The 17,614-nt window shown below is 37.2% G+C and overlaps 1 protein-coding gene across 1 annotated transcript in view; it reads left to right on the top strand.

Moving 5' to 3' along the window:
- The window catches only part of LOC124722506 (calcium-dependent secretion activator-like), a 798,081-nt gene that overhangs the window by 294,578 nt on the left and 485,889 nt on the right, over positions 1-17,614 (top strand). Inside the window, exon 10 of the mRNA XM_047247660.1 lies at positions 10,010-10,197. Within this exon, the coding sequence (XP_047103616.1) occupies positions 10,010-10,197 (188 nt within the window). The remainder of the gene's footprint in view (positions 1-10,009; positions 10,198-17,614) is intronic.

Raw genomic sequence — 17,614 nt, 5'->3', positions numbered from 1 at the left:
AATTACCTGAAGTTCAGAAATATCTGTACCTATTATGAACATTACATTTAGAAAACTTTCATGCTGCTTGGCACACTCTGTATTTGAAATTCTCTGAACCTCTGCTGTAAGGTTTATGATTATTGCTAGAAGCCAAAACATTGTAAATAATACTGTGCCAATATTTGGAATTTCTGTTCTACACCTTCAATAGCTCCTTCTCTTATGCTGCCCTTTTCATGTTTCACAAAGATGGCCTCTTGTAGTCAAAAGATTATCAGACTATTGTCTATTTTGAAATACATGCCAGCTTCGTTAAAGTTGTTTTCTAGGTCCCTGCTTACCATTCTAAATATCAGTACATGTAGACTACTTCAACAAAAACTGTCTAGCATTTTGACTGCTAGCATTTTTTTGTGTAAGACACTCCCCCCAATTACAAATTTCTCATTGATTATATATTTTCAATGTGCCCATTGAATTTACAGAGAATTCTACAGTGATGCATTTATTACAGAGTATTTATATGGCATGCTACTGCAGCTTTAGTGTAATAAAATAAACAAGGCAGAGTCAAAAATTAGCTACACTTATCATTCTACAATGTATTTATGTATTTACAAAACAAAACAAAACAAAACAAAACAAAACAAAACAAAACAGCAGTTTGACATGTACATTACTTTCCAACATGTAGGCCTTCTTTTTCAATGCATTTGGTCCAGCAGTCTGCTTGTTTGAATAGTCCTATCAAGAAGATTGTCATCCGGTCACAAAGCCACTTTTACACCACTTTCCAAACCTCCATTGCTGAGGAAAATTGAAGACCACGCAAAGCATCCTTTAGCAACCCAAACAAATAAAAATCAGATGAAGCAAGAGGGAGGGTATTCCATCAGCTCAAACCCCAATTTCTTGATGATTACAACACTGTGGTGAGACATGTGCAGGTGGATGTTGCCATGTGGCAGCAAACCTTTCTTTGACAACAGCCCTTACTGTTTGCCATCAGTTATTGGCTTTAGCATATTCTCCAAGAATTCACTGTAACACTATTCATTGACAATTGTTCCCTTTGTCATGTACTCTCCCATACAGGCCCATTTGCATCCCAGAAATGGTTATCATAAATTTTCATGCCATTGACAGATTCCTTGATTTTTTTGTTTTTTCCATGCTATATATTTCCCTATTGAAGTGATCAAGTCAGTGTTGACAGACATCAACATGTTTGACCTTGAGTTCATAAGTAAGGTATCTTGGTACCCACCACACGGAAACTTTATTGAAGCTGAGTTTATTCTAGATGACCTGATAGGTGGAAACATGTCTGGTGTCCAATCACGATGCTGCAATATTGATGGTAATGGCCTATCTGCAGAAACATCTGCAGAGCTTGCTTGAGCCTTTTGGTCTGCAGTTGAAGTCAATGGCTGTTCTGCTCCCTCTTCATGGGCCACACTCATGTGGCCACTTTTAACCATCTTGATCCATAAACAAACACTTTTATATGACACAGCTCCATTCCCATATTTCTGAAAGTTTAAAATTAATTTCAGACCTTTTAACCCCATCTGATTAAAAAAAAATTAATCACTTATCATTGTTCTCCTGTGTTGGAAACTACTAGCAAAATGAACATGTTTATGGTATCACTATCAGAATGCAACTCAATGGTACCAACCATATGCATGAATGCACAGAAGACAGTGTGAGAATAATGAAGTTGTATTATGGAGAAAGTATAGAAAATTGCTGACACTCCCTCATAAAACAAATGTTTGAAGTACATTCCATTATCTGCTATGACAGTAGCCACACATCACAACACATCATATCACAGGATCTGTGACTTATCTAAATAATCCAGTGGATCTCCAAATGAGAAAATGGTGAAAATGTTGAGACAGTATAATGTTATTTATGACATAATGAGCTCAAGTCTACTTGATGTCATACATATATCTAAAAACAAAAATGATGTGACTTACCAAACGAAAGCGCTGGCAGGTCAATAGACACACAAACAAACACAAACATACACACAAAATTCAGCTTTCGCAACCAACGGTTGCTTCATCAGGAAAGAGGGAAGGAGAGGGAAAGACGAAAGGATGTGGGTTTTAAGGGAGAGGGTAAGGAGTCATTCCAATCCTGGGAGCCCGAAACTCTTTGCCTTTACAAATGTCTGCTTGTGTCTGTGTATGTGCGGTTGGATATGGGAGTGTGTGCGAGTGTATACCTGTCCTTTTTTCCCCCTAAAGTAAGTCTTCCACTCCTGAGATTGGAATGACTCCTTACCCTCTCCCTTAAAACCCACATCCTTTCGTCTTTCCCTCTCCTTCCCTCCTTCCTGATGAAGCAACCATTGCTTGTGAAAGCTTGAATTTTGTGTGTATGTTTGCGTTTGTTTGTGTGTCTATCGACCTGCCAGCGCTTTCGTTTGGTAAGTCACATCATCATTGTTTTTAGATATATTTTTCCCCCGTGGAATGTTTCCCTCTATTATATTGATGTCATACATATTTATGTTTTCCATCATGTCTCTAAATCGTTTTGTCCTGATGATTAACTTGTTACTTAACCCTTGTGCGGTCGCAAGACTTTTTGTAACATTAATATTCACGCAAGGTGTTGCTAACACCCCAAATAAAAGTAGCTATATTGACATTGTTGTGCAGTACATCACTAATATGAATATGTTTACTTCACAAATGGCTGTTTAGAATGTTATCTCCTGGTACATAATTGTTTTATTTAATATTACTTTAGTATTAATTTGTGTTATTTGAAACATATCCAATAATTCCCATTTTCTTATGATATTTTGTTTAATTATTTATTTCTGTTATTCTTCATACTGTATTACAGGTACAAGACATTATACATATAACTAAACATTTGTTCAGTCAACTCATACAAACATTTTATGAAATCAGTTATTACCACTGGCTGCAAGGCGTGCATTATCGTAACACTTTTCACACATATTTCTCATGTGCTTTACACACATAACTTTCAAACATTGAGCACAGTGCGATTTAACTTTTATATCTTTACTCTGAGGACAAACTGTGCAGCACCTGGGCTTAAGAATTCTTTATTCAGAAGGTGGTGCATTGTTGATGTCTTTAACTCCTGCCATTTTTGTGGCTCTCTGTCTAACTTCTTTAGGCAGGGAGTGAGCGGCTGCTCTCTTGCACACCATGGGATTTACTAATGACCTTCCAGCATCATGTAAAAACATTCTTCAGGAAATCCTCTCATTGATATTATATGCGTATATGATGAAGGTGTTAATGCAAGCAATGTCAATTATTCGCAAAAATAGGGCAAGTGGCCAGTGTCTAGTGTTTCTTGAGGTGGGATAAGTGTCACACATTTCATCTATTGTGTCCACACCTGTTTCGATCTTATTGTACATTGTTATAATTTCTGGTTTCTTTCCTCTGCAGTATTAGTGTCAATGGCCCTGTCATGATGCAAAGATGAAAGTAGAATAATGTTTTAGCCCTTCTTTGGCACACTTGAAACTATGGTGATATCCTTCCTGAATCCAAAAAGGCTGCTTATAAGTTCACTACCTCTCGTGCAAAGAAATTCTGGTGGGAGCTCCCTCTTATTCTTTCTAAGAGTTTCTACTACTGTAAGTTTCTTTTTTAGGAGCTCTTCAGCTGGTGATATGGAACAAAATCAGTTGTCTAGTGTGACATTGCATCCTGTGCCTTCAATAGGCCATACAAGTCTATTTATTATCTCCTTAGGCGAATTTGACAGTGCAAAGGGACCCTCTGGCTGTTTCCCAACATAGATTTCCATCCCCAAAGTATACCATGTTCTTGCATCACATAAGGTGAAAATTTTCAAACCATATTTCATAGGCTTGCTTGTTGATCCAGTGTTGTATATTCAGACACAGTATAATTACTGAGACAGTTTGACATGAATAATTCAAATACTTCTCTGAACGCAGCTAGGTGATAAGTTCTCTATGCTGTGGTCTGTTTCGAATATCATTGAATCTCAAACAATACAATAAGAAACGAAAGTGCCATAATCTCATTGTTGCATGAAATATTGCAATTCCAAAACCACTTGCGTCCCATAAGTCTTCCAAGTTTTGGTGTTCTGCCGTATAATGCCCAGCCAATATCAACAGACCCAGAAGAGAGTTGATTTCTTCCTCACTTGTTGGCTTGGCGTTGCAGTCTCTTGTGAAATTTGATGCAATGTGTTGTATGTAAATATTTGTGCATGATGTAATCATTCTAATTATTATGTCATTTATAACTATCAAAAAACAGTCCACAGCAGTTTTTGCAGATTTTGCGATAGCTTTCACACCAGGGAGATGAATAATGAGGTCTACACTTCCAGTTCTTACGTTACAACTCAGACAAATTTTCATCCATTTTGTAACGTTATCCTTTCCAATAAAAAAAGAATGCTTGCTTTCATCATCCACTGCACTTACTTTCAGTTCCAGTTCCAGGTTGTACCCACCCTCTGTTTACATGCCACTGTGATGAGAGAGAACTTCACAACTGTCTGTATCCTCCTCTTCCTCTTTTCCTTCTTCAAAAGTTTCATCTAAGACCTCTTCCAGAAGCTTCTGCTCTATTTCTTGTTCTATTTCATAATGATACATAGCTGTTTTAACTGCACAGAGTGACAAAATACAAGCAGCTGCTAGGAACACTACTGTACGCTTTCTCCCAGCATTGCAACATAAAAAGGCCGACAACACCCCAAGACACATTTTTGCTTGTTTTCTTGGAACTTGAGCTTCCATTTTAGATTCTATTGTTACTCAAAGCTTTCATATTATGTCATAGAAAGGTACCAAAGAACATAACATTATACTCCTATCTATTATGTAATAATCCATCGATAAGGATGACTGGGGTGTTCTGAACACCCCGTGTGACCTCTTAAGTGTTAATGTAGGCCTTGATCAATTTATTTCTCTGACAGTCCACAAATCAGTATTGTGCTCCATCTGTAATAAACTCAGTGTCAACGGGATATTAAATACTTTTTTTCATTTTCTATCCTTATTTTTCCAGTTAGTCTCTTTCATATTTTGAGGCTACTTTGTTGTCCTGCTTTCACTTTGTTTCCTTTCCTAATATTTATTCTGGTTTCCTTATACTTGATTGATATTTGTCTTTGTCTCATCTAAAATTGTTGTTCATGTCTACTATTGGTATATGTCTCACCTTCTGACTGTTATATCTGCTTCATTGAAGTTATCAGTTTACTGTCCATTGTTGAGTATGTCAATAGTCTATTATTATTTGGTGTTATCCTTTCACCAGGATTATGCATAACGTCCTACTCTGTTAGTTTTGGTGGTTCAAATGTTTCACCTCATTTGTTGTATTAGTTTTCAGTTAACCATACATCAAGTTCTGTGCCCTGAATACTTTGCATGTTTGAAAGCAGTCATGCTGTACAGGGTGAAGAGACAATGAAACACTCTTTGGCCAGCATGTGATTCCTCATCACAATTCAAGACAAAACTGTAAGTGGAAAAACATATTCCCACCAACAGGTTTAACAGGAATGTGATTTAAAAACTGAGGCCCTGGCAACACTGTAACTGTAGCCTGGCCAAGAACAGGTAGCATGAACTCTGCACTATGTCAGAGCTGTCCCATTAGCCCAGTAAGACAATGTAATGATGTGGGGAATGGATATGATGTCTTGTTGGTGTTTTGAGACACATTTGCACCAGGTTTTTTTTTTTTTTTTTTTTTTTCAGTCAGAGCATCAAATTGTATCCAATTTACACTCCAAAATACAGTATCTTGCATATTTATTTCTGTTACTGTTACCTTTCCTTAAACATAAAGACATAATGTGAGCTTCTTGTTAAACACAAACAAACATTATGTTTCGTCCAAGTCACAAATAAAGCCAGTATAAAAGAATAGTAGATACATTAACGTTGTCTGTGTGCAATGTGGTTCAAAAAAATACAGTAGGTAGGCCACACTAGATTGCACATTATACTACAAATACTTCCATTCTATACATGTAATATAAAGCTTTACCTTCACAGTGCTGGTATGTACATGTACAATAAACAGTCACATTAGAGAAGATATTCAAAGTGACCGACTGCCATTTGCAAACACTTCGCCACTTGCAGGATCATACTTTACTGGACTCGATGCAGTACACCTGCCCCCACCATTGCCAAAGTGACATGCATGCAGTCTACTAGGTCTTCTTATAAGTGTTCCCACAAATAAAAATCTGATGGATTAAAGTCTGGGGAATGTGGAGACCAGAACATTGGACCTCAACAACCAAACAGTTTCCCTAGAAATTCTTGTTTTAAATGGTTATGCACATTAATTCTAAAGTGTGGTGGTTCACCATCATGCTGAATCCATAGCTCTCATCAGACACCAAATGGAACGTTTTTTATGTAGTATTGCATAGAAATGTATGATATAGAGGCACAGTCAACTTGTCTTGCAGTTGCACTCCTCCCATGATTCTAGCCTGCCGGATTAAGCTAAAGTGTGCTTGAAAGCCACATTCCTGTGGTACATTTGGGTTGTGTAACCAGCCAGTAATGGCTGTTGTTGAAGTTGAAAATACCTTCAGAAGTGAAGCTAAATTTGTCAATATCACTTTGTCTATAAAACGTTTACTATCTTCCACTTTGTGTAGAAGCCATTCACAAAACTGTACTTGTTGAATGTGGTCTTGTGGCTGCTAGGGCTGAGTTAACATGTAATGTTATGGATGCAGTTCTTCATTCTGCATCACTTCAGCAACCAGTATTTGAGGTATCTGGAACTGCCTTGCTATATTACAGGTACTTTACTGAGGTCATGGGTGAACAGTTTCAAGAATCAGATCCTCATTTTGTGGAGTACATCTAGTCCTTGTATGACATCTGTCCATTACCTGTGGATCAAGATTACATGTTTCGCAAAGGTATTGATCCAGGTGGCGAAAAACTTTCTTATCAGGATGGCATCTTTGATGGTACTGTGCAGCATACACATGAGTAGCAGCAGAAATCTAGTTACTGGATGCACCCAGCACCAAAAGCATATTGACATATTCATTGTTTGTTTACTCCATTGGGAAGCCACCTTACATGAACTTGATGGCACCAGTTGGTACTGTGTAGTTAGCAGACATGTGAATGCTGTTTAATGGATGGTGCTGTCATGTGATAGGCTGTTGTCATGTGACAAAATGATGTCCTGCTCTCAAATGATAAGAACTAGGGAACAGACATCTAAAAACTAAAAATGGAACCTGATGAGATTTCAAACCATAGCTCCATGGTGTATGTGGGATTGATGTCCCAGCAGTCTGTTCAGTGAGCTACAATGGCTAGTATAGTAGTGTGGGGTGCCACAATTCCTCTGTACATTCCAGTGTGCTGCACAATGTCACAGTGTTAGCAGCCCCTCATTTTCATAGATGTGTTTTCAAAATACACCTAATCTGACTTCGCTGCATAAACTTTTATCTTGAATCTAAATGAGAAATCACACTTTGACATCCAAGGGTGGCATTTTTGCTTCACCCTCTATACACAGCCTAGCAACAAATGTGGAACAGAAACCACTGTTGGATGTCAATGTATCTTCAATACATATATGCCAGTGGCACGTATGTAAATCATTAGCAATCTTTGTGACAGATAAAATGACCACCAGAATTCATTAGTGTTGTTTATGGTTTAGCTTTATTATAAGGCCTGGTAGTGTACCTAAGGGACACGAACTGCATCAAACATTGAGTTATCACTGCCAGTGCCATGGAGATGCCACTTACTTATGGGAGACACTGTTATCAGTACTGTCAGAATTTGAGAAGGGCCTTATGATGGGGATCAGTTTGGTTGGGTGATCAAATAATGCAGCCTCAAGATTTTTGCATGATTTGAAAGAGACAGTGGCCTGATGTTGGGCTGTATGGGAATGTGAGGGCAGGCATAAGTGTCTTTAAGTTTCTGGTTAACCATGTCTGACCATCACAAGTGACAATTGTCCTATTGTGCTCCAAACACATTTTAACCCCTTCACTTCAGCACCTGCCATCCAAGATTAAGTAATGAGATCCCTGCATGGCAGCTGATTAGGGAATAAGCATACCATGTGTAGGCTGCTATTAACTCCAAAATATAAACTGCCACATCTGGAGTGGTGCTGTGGCCTGGAGGCATGGACTGTTGATAATGGTATCACATTGTGTTCAAAAATGAATCACAGTTCTGCACTACCCTGGATGAGCATGACTGGCAATTATGACTGGTGAAATGTCACAGTATTCCAGTGTTTTGGAGAGACACAATGGTCTCTTGACATCATGGTGTGGGGAGACATCAAGTATGAATCCCGATCATGGCTGGTAGTGATTAAGGGAAATCTGAGGACACAACAGTACATCACAGACAGCCTCTATCCTCATGTATTACATCTCATGTGGCCGTATAGTGTCGTTTCCAATAGGACAATGCTTTCCTGCAAATGACACGTATCTACAAACTGTCTGTGTGATGTTGAGGTACTTCTCTGGCCATTAAAATCCCCAGATCTGTTACTAATAGAACATGTGCAGGACCTGCATAAACATCAACTCCATCCCATTTCAGGCCAACTTGCCTAGAGAGAGGATGTAGAACACATGTGGGACCAGCACAAACACCAACTCAGTCCTAATGCCACTACCCAGGACATCAAGACCCAGTTACAACAATTGCAGGCCAGCTTGTGTCAAGAGAGGATACAATGACTTAATGACACCCTTTCCAACCAAATCAGTGCATGCATCCATGCCAAAGGGGGTACAGTGTCACACTCATAAGAAGACTCAATGGCCAAGTTCTTTTTAAATTTGCTACAGTTTTGTAATCACTGAAATAATGTCACCTACACTCTCAACCCATGATGTCCTGTTTTGTTTCTTCCTTCTCGTTTCAGTGCTTTCCCCTTCTTTTTAGGTGGTGTCCTAGCGGAAAGAAGCAATCAAAGTAGACTGTTTCTGTATAACATATTATGATGACTGTTAATCTAGTCACAGTGATAATTATGGTAAAAGTGTAAAGTTAAATAAATACTTTGTTTGAAGTGATAAATCAAGCTCTGGTTTGAGATGAATGATTCAATCAGTATTTCCTCATACTGAGTTTTTACAGGAGAGTTTGATGAAGATGATTTATACATTATTTGCAATTAACTGCATATGATTCTGGTCAAATACGTTGCACATCATTAGGTTCTCAGTGATTCAGCTCACTGCCAATGTTGAAGTACATGCAAAAAAAGGTCATGAAAACAAAACTACAGCCATAGAAAGTTACAAAAATCTTGTTTATGAGGCAACAGTAAAAAGACAAATTAATTGAATATGTTACCAGAAGGCATCAGATGGGAAGATGAAAATTCCAGGATATACAAAAACAAAGTAAAGGAATGCTTTATTAAATGCTCCTTCTACAATTTTGCAAAATATTGGGTTAACTCTAATACTTGTATTAAATGTCTCTTAACATTCTAAACTTTGCCAGCATTTAGCTGTCTGGTAGTGTTCTTTCATAGTTACATTGGCCTATGTGCTTTGTTTGACATCATTGATAAAAATATTTGCTGATTATTCTACTAGGAGGGAAGCAGATTTGTTTCAAGTAGATCTCTCTCTCCCTTTCTTATTCTTCATTGTGTTGAAGAAATTTTATAAAATTCTTAATGTTTGGTATTCAGTTGTATTTTTAAAGTTGTAGGCTTTTCAGGACTGTTCTAGTTTTCCTATTCTATCTGCTCTCATTTTTAATGTTCTACTTTCAACTGAAACTTCTTCACTAATATGAAGAAATTGTGCTGATATCATTCTGTTTGTATGTAATGAATGAACTAAAATATTTAATATTTGAAGTATTTAGAGCCAAAATGAATTCTAGATACAAATTAGGCAAAATATGCCTGGCATAATTAGGATCAGTGTTAACAGTTAAAACTACTTTTTGTGCAAAAACTGAAAGTTTGTTTTCTTTCAGGGATGGTTCAGTCCTGGTCAGGTGTTTGTATTGGATGAATACTGTGCAAGATATGGGGTTCGTGGCTGCTATCGTCACTTGTGCTACTTAGGTGATCTTCTTGATCGTGCGGAAAAAAATGTAATGATAGATCCAACACTTATACATTACAGCTTTGCATTTTGTGCAAGTCATGTCCATGGGAACAGGTATGTATTATATATGCTGTTTATAAAACGCTAATATTTCTTTTTAAATTTTCAAGTATAATGTAGTTTTCACTGACTGTGGTAACTGTAATTTGAAATTGGTGTGACATGGTGTGAAGTTGTATTTTATAAAATAATTTGACAGATTTTATTTAATCTTGATTCACATATTTTAATGCAGCTCTGAAACAGTTGTGTATGAGTGTAAATTAATTCCTAATGTTATCAAATAGTGCATTCATATACACCAGGCCTCGTGCTCATACAATGTAAACATAAATCCCCTACCACTGTTTCTTGATTACCTATGCAGCTTCACAGTTATACCCATATATGCTGTGTTTAATATTAAGTATTTTTCACTATGTCATACAGTTGCTTTTTGTTGTTGTCTTACAATCTTCTTTCATTACTATACTGTTTTTCTGTAGCACACATAAGCAGAGGTTTCAATAATATTGTAGGCTCCACTATAATATCATTTAATTATTTGTTGGTTTCTCCATATTTAGTAGTTGATCATGGAGCTGTTTTTATTTCAGAATTCACTGCTACACAAAATTTCAAAACATTCAAAGCAATGTGAGCAGGCATCCAGTACACAAGCATTAGTTGTATGCTGTAAACTTGAAAACCTGTCACTAGATTCAATTTTAATCTGTGATTTCATACTATACATGGTGTACCAGAAAGAATTATCTGATTTTAAAAAAATGATGACTGTCATGTTATCTGAGATCAGTGTGTGAACAACATACTATTGGAAAGAGCAAACTCTCAAGTTCTACATGGTTCCTACTAGGTAGCAGCAGTATGCGCCCACTTCAGCTCTAGTAAAAATGGTGTCTGGACAACAGAAAGCATCTTGTGTTCTACATTTTGTGCAGTGCTTGTCAGTAATAACTATTCAGCATGACTTTCATACTACATATGGCATGGATCATCCTACAGCACAGAGCTTTAGATGATGGCATGAAAAATTTTGAGAAACAGGTTGTTTGTGTAAAGGCAAATTGCTGGGCCATCCCCAAGTGTCTGACATAGATGTCAAATGCTTCCACCATAGTTTCACAAGGAGTCCATAGAAATCCATTTGCCATGCAGGTCGACGGCTCAACATGTCCCCGATGTCTGTCTGGTGCGTGTTGCATTGATGTTTACATATGAAACCATCCAAAATTCTGCTACTGCAAGCTCTTCGTGAAGGTGACAAGCAACAACTGGTGGAGCTCTGTAATTTCGTTCTTGGCAAGGTGGAGGATGACAGTTTTCTTCCGCACTTTGTGTTTAGTGACAAGGCAACATTCCATTTAAATGGAAAGGTGAACTGTCATAATGTGATAGTATGGGATACAAAACAACTACATAAAGTTGTATAACATGAGAGGGGCTCTCCAAAATTTAATGTGTTTTGTGCAGTTTCATGAAAAAAGGTGTATGGTCTCAGTATACTTGAGAACTTTCTTTTCCCACAGTTGGAGGCTGATTCAAATGACTTCATTTACCAACAGGATGGGGCACCACCACACTGGCATCTGGAAGTGTAGAAATCTTTAAATCAAAGGATTACTGAACAATGGATTGGTCATACTGGATAAAATGATTCAGCCTTACATTACTGGCCTCCAAGATCACTGGACTTGAGTGTATGTGATTATTTCTTGTGGGGGTTCATAAAACATTCTGTTTATATGCAACCATTACTAACAACAATGAATCAACTGAGATATCATACAATAGCAACTGTGGAAGCTGTAACTCAAGACATGCTCACTGCAATGTGGGAACATTTCAGTACCACATTGATATATGCCATGCATCTCAGGGGGGGGGGGGAGGGGGAGGCATATTGAACACCTATGAAAAGGTATGAAAAAACTTCTTGAGTTTCCTGTTCATCAAAAACAAAATTCATTGTATATGTTTATTAGTTTCACATATATAGTTGTGCCAAATTGGATGATTCTTTTTGATACACCCTGTACAATGACTCTAGTTTCAATGCACTGAAAACCTTCCTTTTTGTATGAAATATTGCCCACGATTGAACAAAATGTGATCTGACTAACTTTATACATTTCTTATTGTGCAATGGAATATTGAATGGGGGATTTAACATAACACAAGATGCATTGACAACATAATTTTTTGTATATATATCAGCTGTAGCTACTCCCTATCTGTGTTAATTGAATCACTTCTTATAGTTGTGATTAATTCAGTGCAAATGGATTTTGTGTATAGCGTCAACATGAACTCTGTTGAATCTGTTTTAAGTGCTAATAGAAAAGTAAATAACCAGATAAAGTTAGTCACAAAGGAATTTGGGCCTCCCAGACAAGATCCATTGACTGAGAAAGTGACAAAATTAAATAAGTGTGACTACAAGCGAACAAAGAAGTGTATAATAAATGTAAGCTGTTGTGTGGATGCCACGTAAAAAGTCTGTTTTTCAGCCCCAAAGTTAATTTTTTAACTAAAACATGTGTTAGTGATCTTGTACATTTGTCTCAAAAAAATTAAAAAGCACTAAAACTCCCACTTACACAAAAATGCAATATGGAGAGTAACAAAAGCTTACACGGTATTTTCATCTTGTCCTGTAATATACATAATTATGTACAAAACAACAAAATTAGCCAAAAACAAATCTTTCTTTTTTCAGACACATGATGCATATTGTTATTATTATTATTACTGGCAGTGGCTGTAGTTGTGTAATTATGATGATAGGCATAACTGTTATACAGGAGATGTTATTAATTTGAAACTCTCATATTTATCTCAGTCTAAAAATTTGTGAACACCCAGAATATATGCTCACAAGCCACCACTGACAATATCACAAGACAAAGCTTCTATGCTAAACAGTTTGTCATGTCCATGTGTTAGCAAGCAGGAAAGCAGAGTATGTTCATGGCAGCTATTAGAAGAAAGGTCCCTTTATCCCTTTGTCCACGAGCTACACAGACCTTGGTAACCTATTCTCTGCACCAAATATTGTGATTGGCTGTGATGCTTAAGACAGTTCCCATTCAGAGATTAAGCAAAATAGCAACTGGAAGAGTGACTTCAGGTCCTTTTTGATTTTCAAGTGTTTATCAAAATGCATACAATTACATAGCACAAAAGTTATCAATAGCAGATAACATTCCATGTGTCGTGACAAATTGTTCTTAAAAATCTTTAGACTTGTACATTTAGAACTACCTTGGCATTTGTGTTATTTTCTGAGGTTCCTAAAATGAAATATTACTATGAAATACAAAACACATTCATTCTTCTTTACAGATAATACATATTCCAATAACACTTATCTTATGTTTCCCATTAATTCTACTGGAAAAAGTTGTCTTCTATTTCCCATTAACTCCTCTGCAAATGAAAAATTAGTACAATGGACAATTTTACATCTTGATTTCTGATGCGATTTGACAGTTCATGAATCACTGAAGCAATGTGTATTTAATGTACCATAGCAGCTGAGTGCAGTCTCGTTCTGGTGTACTATAGTGCTGAGATTTTTACAGTGGCTTACATGAAATTACCACAAACAAAATATGCTATTTCACTGATAGAGAAAGTAAAGGGAAATTTATGTCATCAAAATTTCATGTTGTATCAAGCATCTAAAGAACAGTAAAAGTCTGATGCTAATAAACAGAAGAATACTGTATAGAAATCAGAAAATTTAAGAAGTTCCCTATCAGAACATGAACTGAAAACTAGTAATCACACTGTAAGCACATATTTCATACAAAAGAATCTCAAATGATAAAATATGTGTTATAATGAAGGAATTTCTATATTAACCTGTTGTTGTGGACACAATTTTCCTCCTCAGTAACCAGAAAAACTATACAATGACGTACATCCTGTTCTCACACTCATGATTTCATAAATATGATTCCTTTGATGCAGTATGTCACATATCCCTTTAGTCCATCTTGAATCATCATTTATAGAAAATAGTGTAGAATCTGCAAATGAAACAATGCCACTGGAACACTGTCACATATAACTTCTGTAGCAGCCAGGGCTATGCCCCAAAACTTTTAAGCATAGGCCTACACTGATCCAGAGAGAAGACCATTTTAGGTGACCATTACTTTTTCTGTCCTGGAAATTGTAATGATGGGTTATGAAGGTAACCACTTAATATACATTTAGGGTGTTGAGCTTGGCTGTGATGAGGAGCTGCATTAGGTAAAGTTGGGTGAGATGAAAAAAGAGCCAGAGGAAGAGGGAGGGGTGGGGGCAATGGTAGATGAGATTCTGGAGAGATATGCAACAAGAGAACAAGATAGGAATCTGACACTTGATAGAGACCATGTATTTCATAAGGATGAAACATACAAGTGTATTATGTAGGTGGAGTGGACTGAAAAATACTTCTTTGAGAGAGTGGAACAGGCAAAGGGATTTGTGTGTGGCAGTGATGAAGTGAAGGACTGTGATGGAGGAAGAGAGATACTTCAGAATTGAGGGTCTGAGTGTAGTTAGGTTGGGGTGATATACATGCACTGGGTGAGGCTGGTGTTTTTTGGTGTGGGCATCTTTAGAGAACATCTGGCTAGAAGATTGTGTTTTTTGTGTATCATCAAGGAATTTTGATATTTGCACATGGCACAGATTGGTTTGCAAGGTAACCAGTCAGTCTTGGTGTGGTCAAGAGGTGACAGAATTAGAAACTCAACTTCATCATTTTAGACCTTGGCCCATAAAGGAGTCAGTAACACAGTGAAGCTGTGGCTTGAAGTTGACACTGGTAGACTGTTGCCAGTAGTCAATATATGACTTCTCCCTCATGACTGCTACTGGCTATAGACAGTGAGTGCATGGAGGGCAAATTGTCTGTTTTGAGGGAAAAACAATTTGATGGGCAGACAATGTTACTTTACATATTGAGCATGCTAAAAATGGCATTTATAAAAAAAACTGCAACAATAATCAGACAGATTGAGTGACCACTACAGTGGAGTGGAGGACATGGGGCCGGGGACAGTATTGCTGTGTGACAGCAGTTTTTGTGGGCTTTTTGGAGATGTGGATGACACAGTCCAGGAAGCTGACATTGTAGGTTGAAGAGGTCCAGGTGATTTGGATTATGGGGAAGGTGATGAGACTGTGGAGAAATGAATATAGAGTGTCTCGGCTGTGGGCTTAGAACATGAAGATATCATCAATGAATCTGAAGCAAATAAGAAGTTTAGTATTTTAGGTGCCAAAGATGGTTACCTATAGGTGAACCATAACTCATTAGCATTTGAAGATGATGAGCAAGTGCATGTCTCCAGGCTGCAGGTGTCAAGTCTATATTTCATTAAGGAATAGTACTTAGGAGTCATGACATAGTTTATCAGGTGTATAAGGAATGATGTAGTAAGTTTAGAGTATTAGACATTGGAGACATGTTTATCAGTGGCAGCAAGGTCTTGAACATAGTTATGATGTTGTATGGGTAAGTGCCATCAACAGTGATAAGAAGGTATCCGAGTGCTTATGGAGTCAGATTGGTTGACATGCAATGACAAAAGTGATCTGTCTCTGATAGGGGAAGCTGGTCACTGGGTGATGAATTGTAGGTATTGTTCCAGAAGAGCTGAAATTCTCTCCATTGGAACACAGTAACCACACACTTTAGTCAAATGAAAACAGAAAAACTGATGGATTTAGAAGGGTACCCCAACTTACCCTACCTCATCCAATGGAAATCGGTTAACAAACATGCCTTTCTTCAGCTCACCAAAAATGTGGAAACCACATGGTGAAAGATCTGGGCTGTATAGAGGATGATGCAGAGTTTCCCAATGGAATCGCTGAAGTGTATCATTTGTTTGATATGCAGTGTGGGGGGAAGTGTTATTGTGCAACAGGATGATTCCATCTGACTGCATTCCTGGGCAGTTAAACCTTATGGCACATTGCAGTTTTTATTCATTCATTTACACATCAAGTTCCTCAGGACCAAATTGAGGAGCAAATCTCCAAGGTCATGGAATGTGTCAGTATGTGAAATTACACCATAAAAGTAATAACAGACGAAAATAAAATGTTTATGAACCCAAAAAAAGTCAATCCATAAGTTTAAGTAAATGCAATCAACAATGTAACATAAGAATCAGCTTAATTTTTCAAGGAACTCCTCAACAGAATAGAAGAAGTGACCCATGAGGAAACTCTTCAGTTTCGATTTGAAATCATGTGGATTACTGCTAAGGTTTTTTGAATTCTTGTGGCAGCTTATTGAAACTGTATGCAGCAGTATACTGCACACCTTGCTACACAAGATTAAGGAAGTCTGATCCAAATGCAAGTCTTATTTCTGCTGAGTATTAACTGAGTGAAAACTGCTTATTCTTGGGAATAAGCTGATATTGTTAACAAGAAATGACAGTAAAGAATAGATTTATTTGGAGGTCAATGTCAAAAGACCCAGACTAGTGAACAAGGCTCGACAAGAGGTTTGTGAACTTCCACTACTTATTGCCTGAACCACCTGTTTTTGAGCCAAAAATATCCTTTTAGAATGGAAAGAGTTTGCCCAAAATACAATACCATGCAACATAAGCAAATGATAATTAGCAAAGTAGAATAAATTTCATGTCGAATGATCACTTATTTCAGATTCCTTTTGAATAGTAAAAATGGCAACAATAAGTCCTTCAACAAGATCTTGAACATGGGCTTCCCACGACAGTTTACTATCTATCTGAACACCTAGAAATTTGAACTGTTCAGTTTCACTAATCATATGCACCTTCTGTGAAATTAAAATGTCAGGTTTTGTTGAATTGTGTGTTAGAAACTGTAAAAATAGAATCTTCGTGTGATTTAGCATTAGTTTATTTTCTACAAGCCATGAACTTATGTCATGAACTGCACTGTTTGAAACCAATCCAATCTTGCACACAACATCCTTTACTACCAAGCTAGTGTCATCAGCAAACAGAAATATTTTAGAGTTACCCATAATACTAGAGGGCATGTCATTTATATAAAGAAGGAATAAGAGTGGCCCCAACACTGATCAGTGGGGCACCCCCCTTTGACCATACCCCACTGAGATCCCACATCACAGCCATTCTCAATACTGTGGATAATGACCTTTTGCTGCCTGTTGTTAAAGTAAGAAGTAAACCAATTGTGAGCTACTCCCCGTATTCCATAATTGTCCAACTTCTGGAGCAATATTTTGTGATCAACACAATGAAATGCCTTAGTTAAATCAAGAAATCTGCCTAGCATTCGAAACCTTTTGTTTAATCCATCCAGTACCTCACAGAGAAAAGAGAATATAGCATTTTCAGTTGTTAACTTCTAAAGCCGAACTGTACATTTGATAGCAAATTATGTATATAAAATGCTCAATTATCCTTAAATACACAGCCTTTTTAATAACTTTAACAAACATTGA

The sequence above is a fragment of the Schistocerca piceifrons genome, chromosome X, assembly GCF_021461385.2.
Source record: "Schistocerca piceifrons isolate TAMUIC-IGC-003096 chromosome X, iqSchPice1.1, whole genome shotgun sequence".
Lineage (NCBI taxonomy): Eukaryota > Metazoa > Arthropoda > Insecta > Orthoptera > Acrididae > Schistocerca > Schistocerca piceifrons.
The sequence above is the reverse complement of the archived record's forward strand: the minus strand, read 5'-3'. Positions and strand labels throughout refer to the sequence as shown.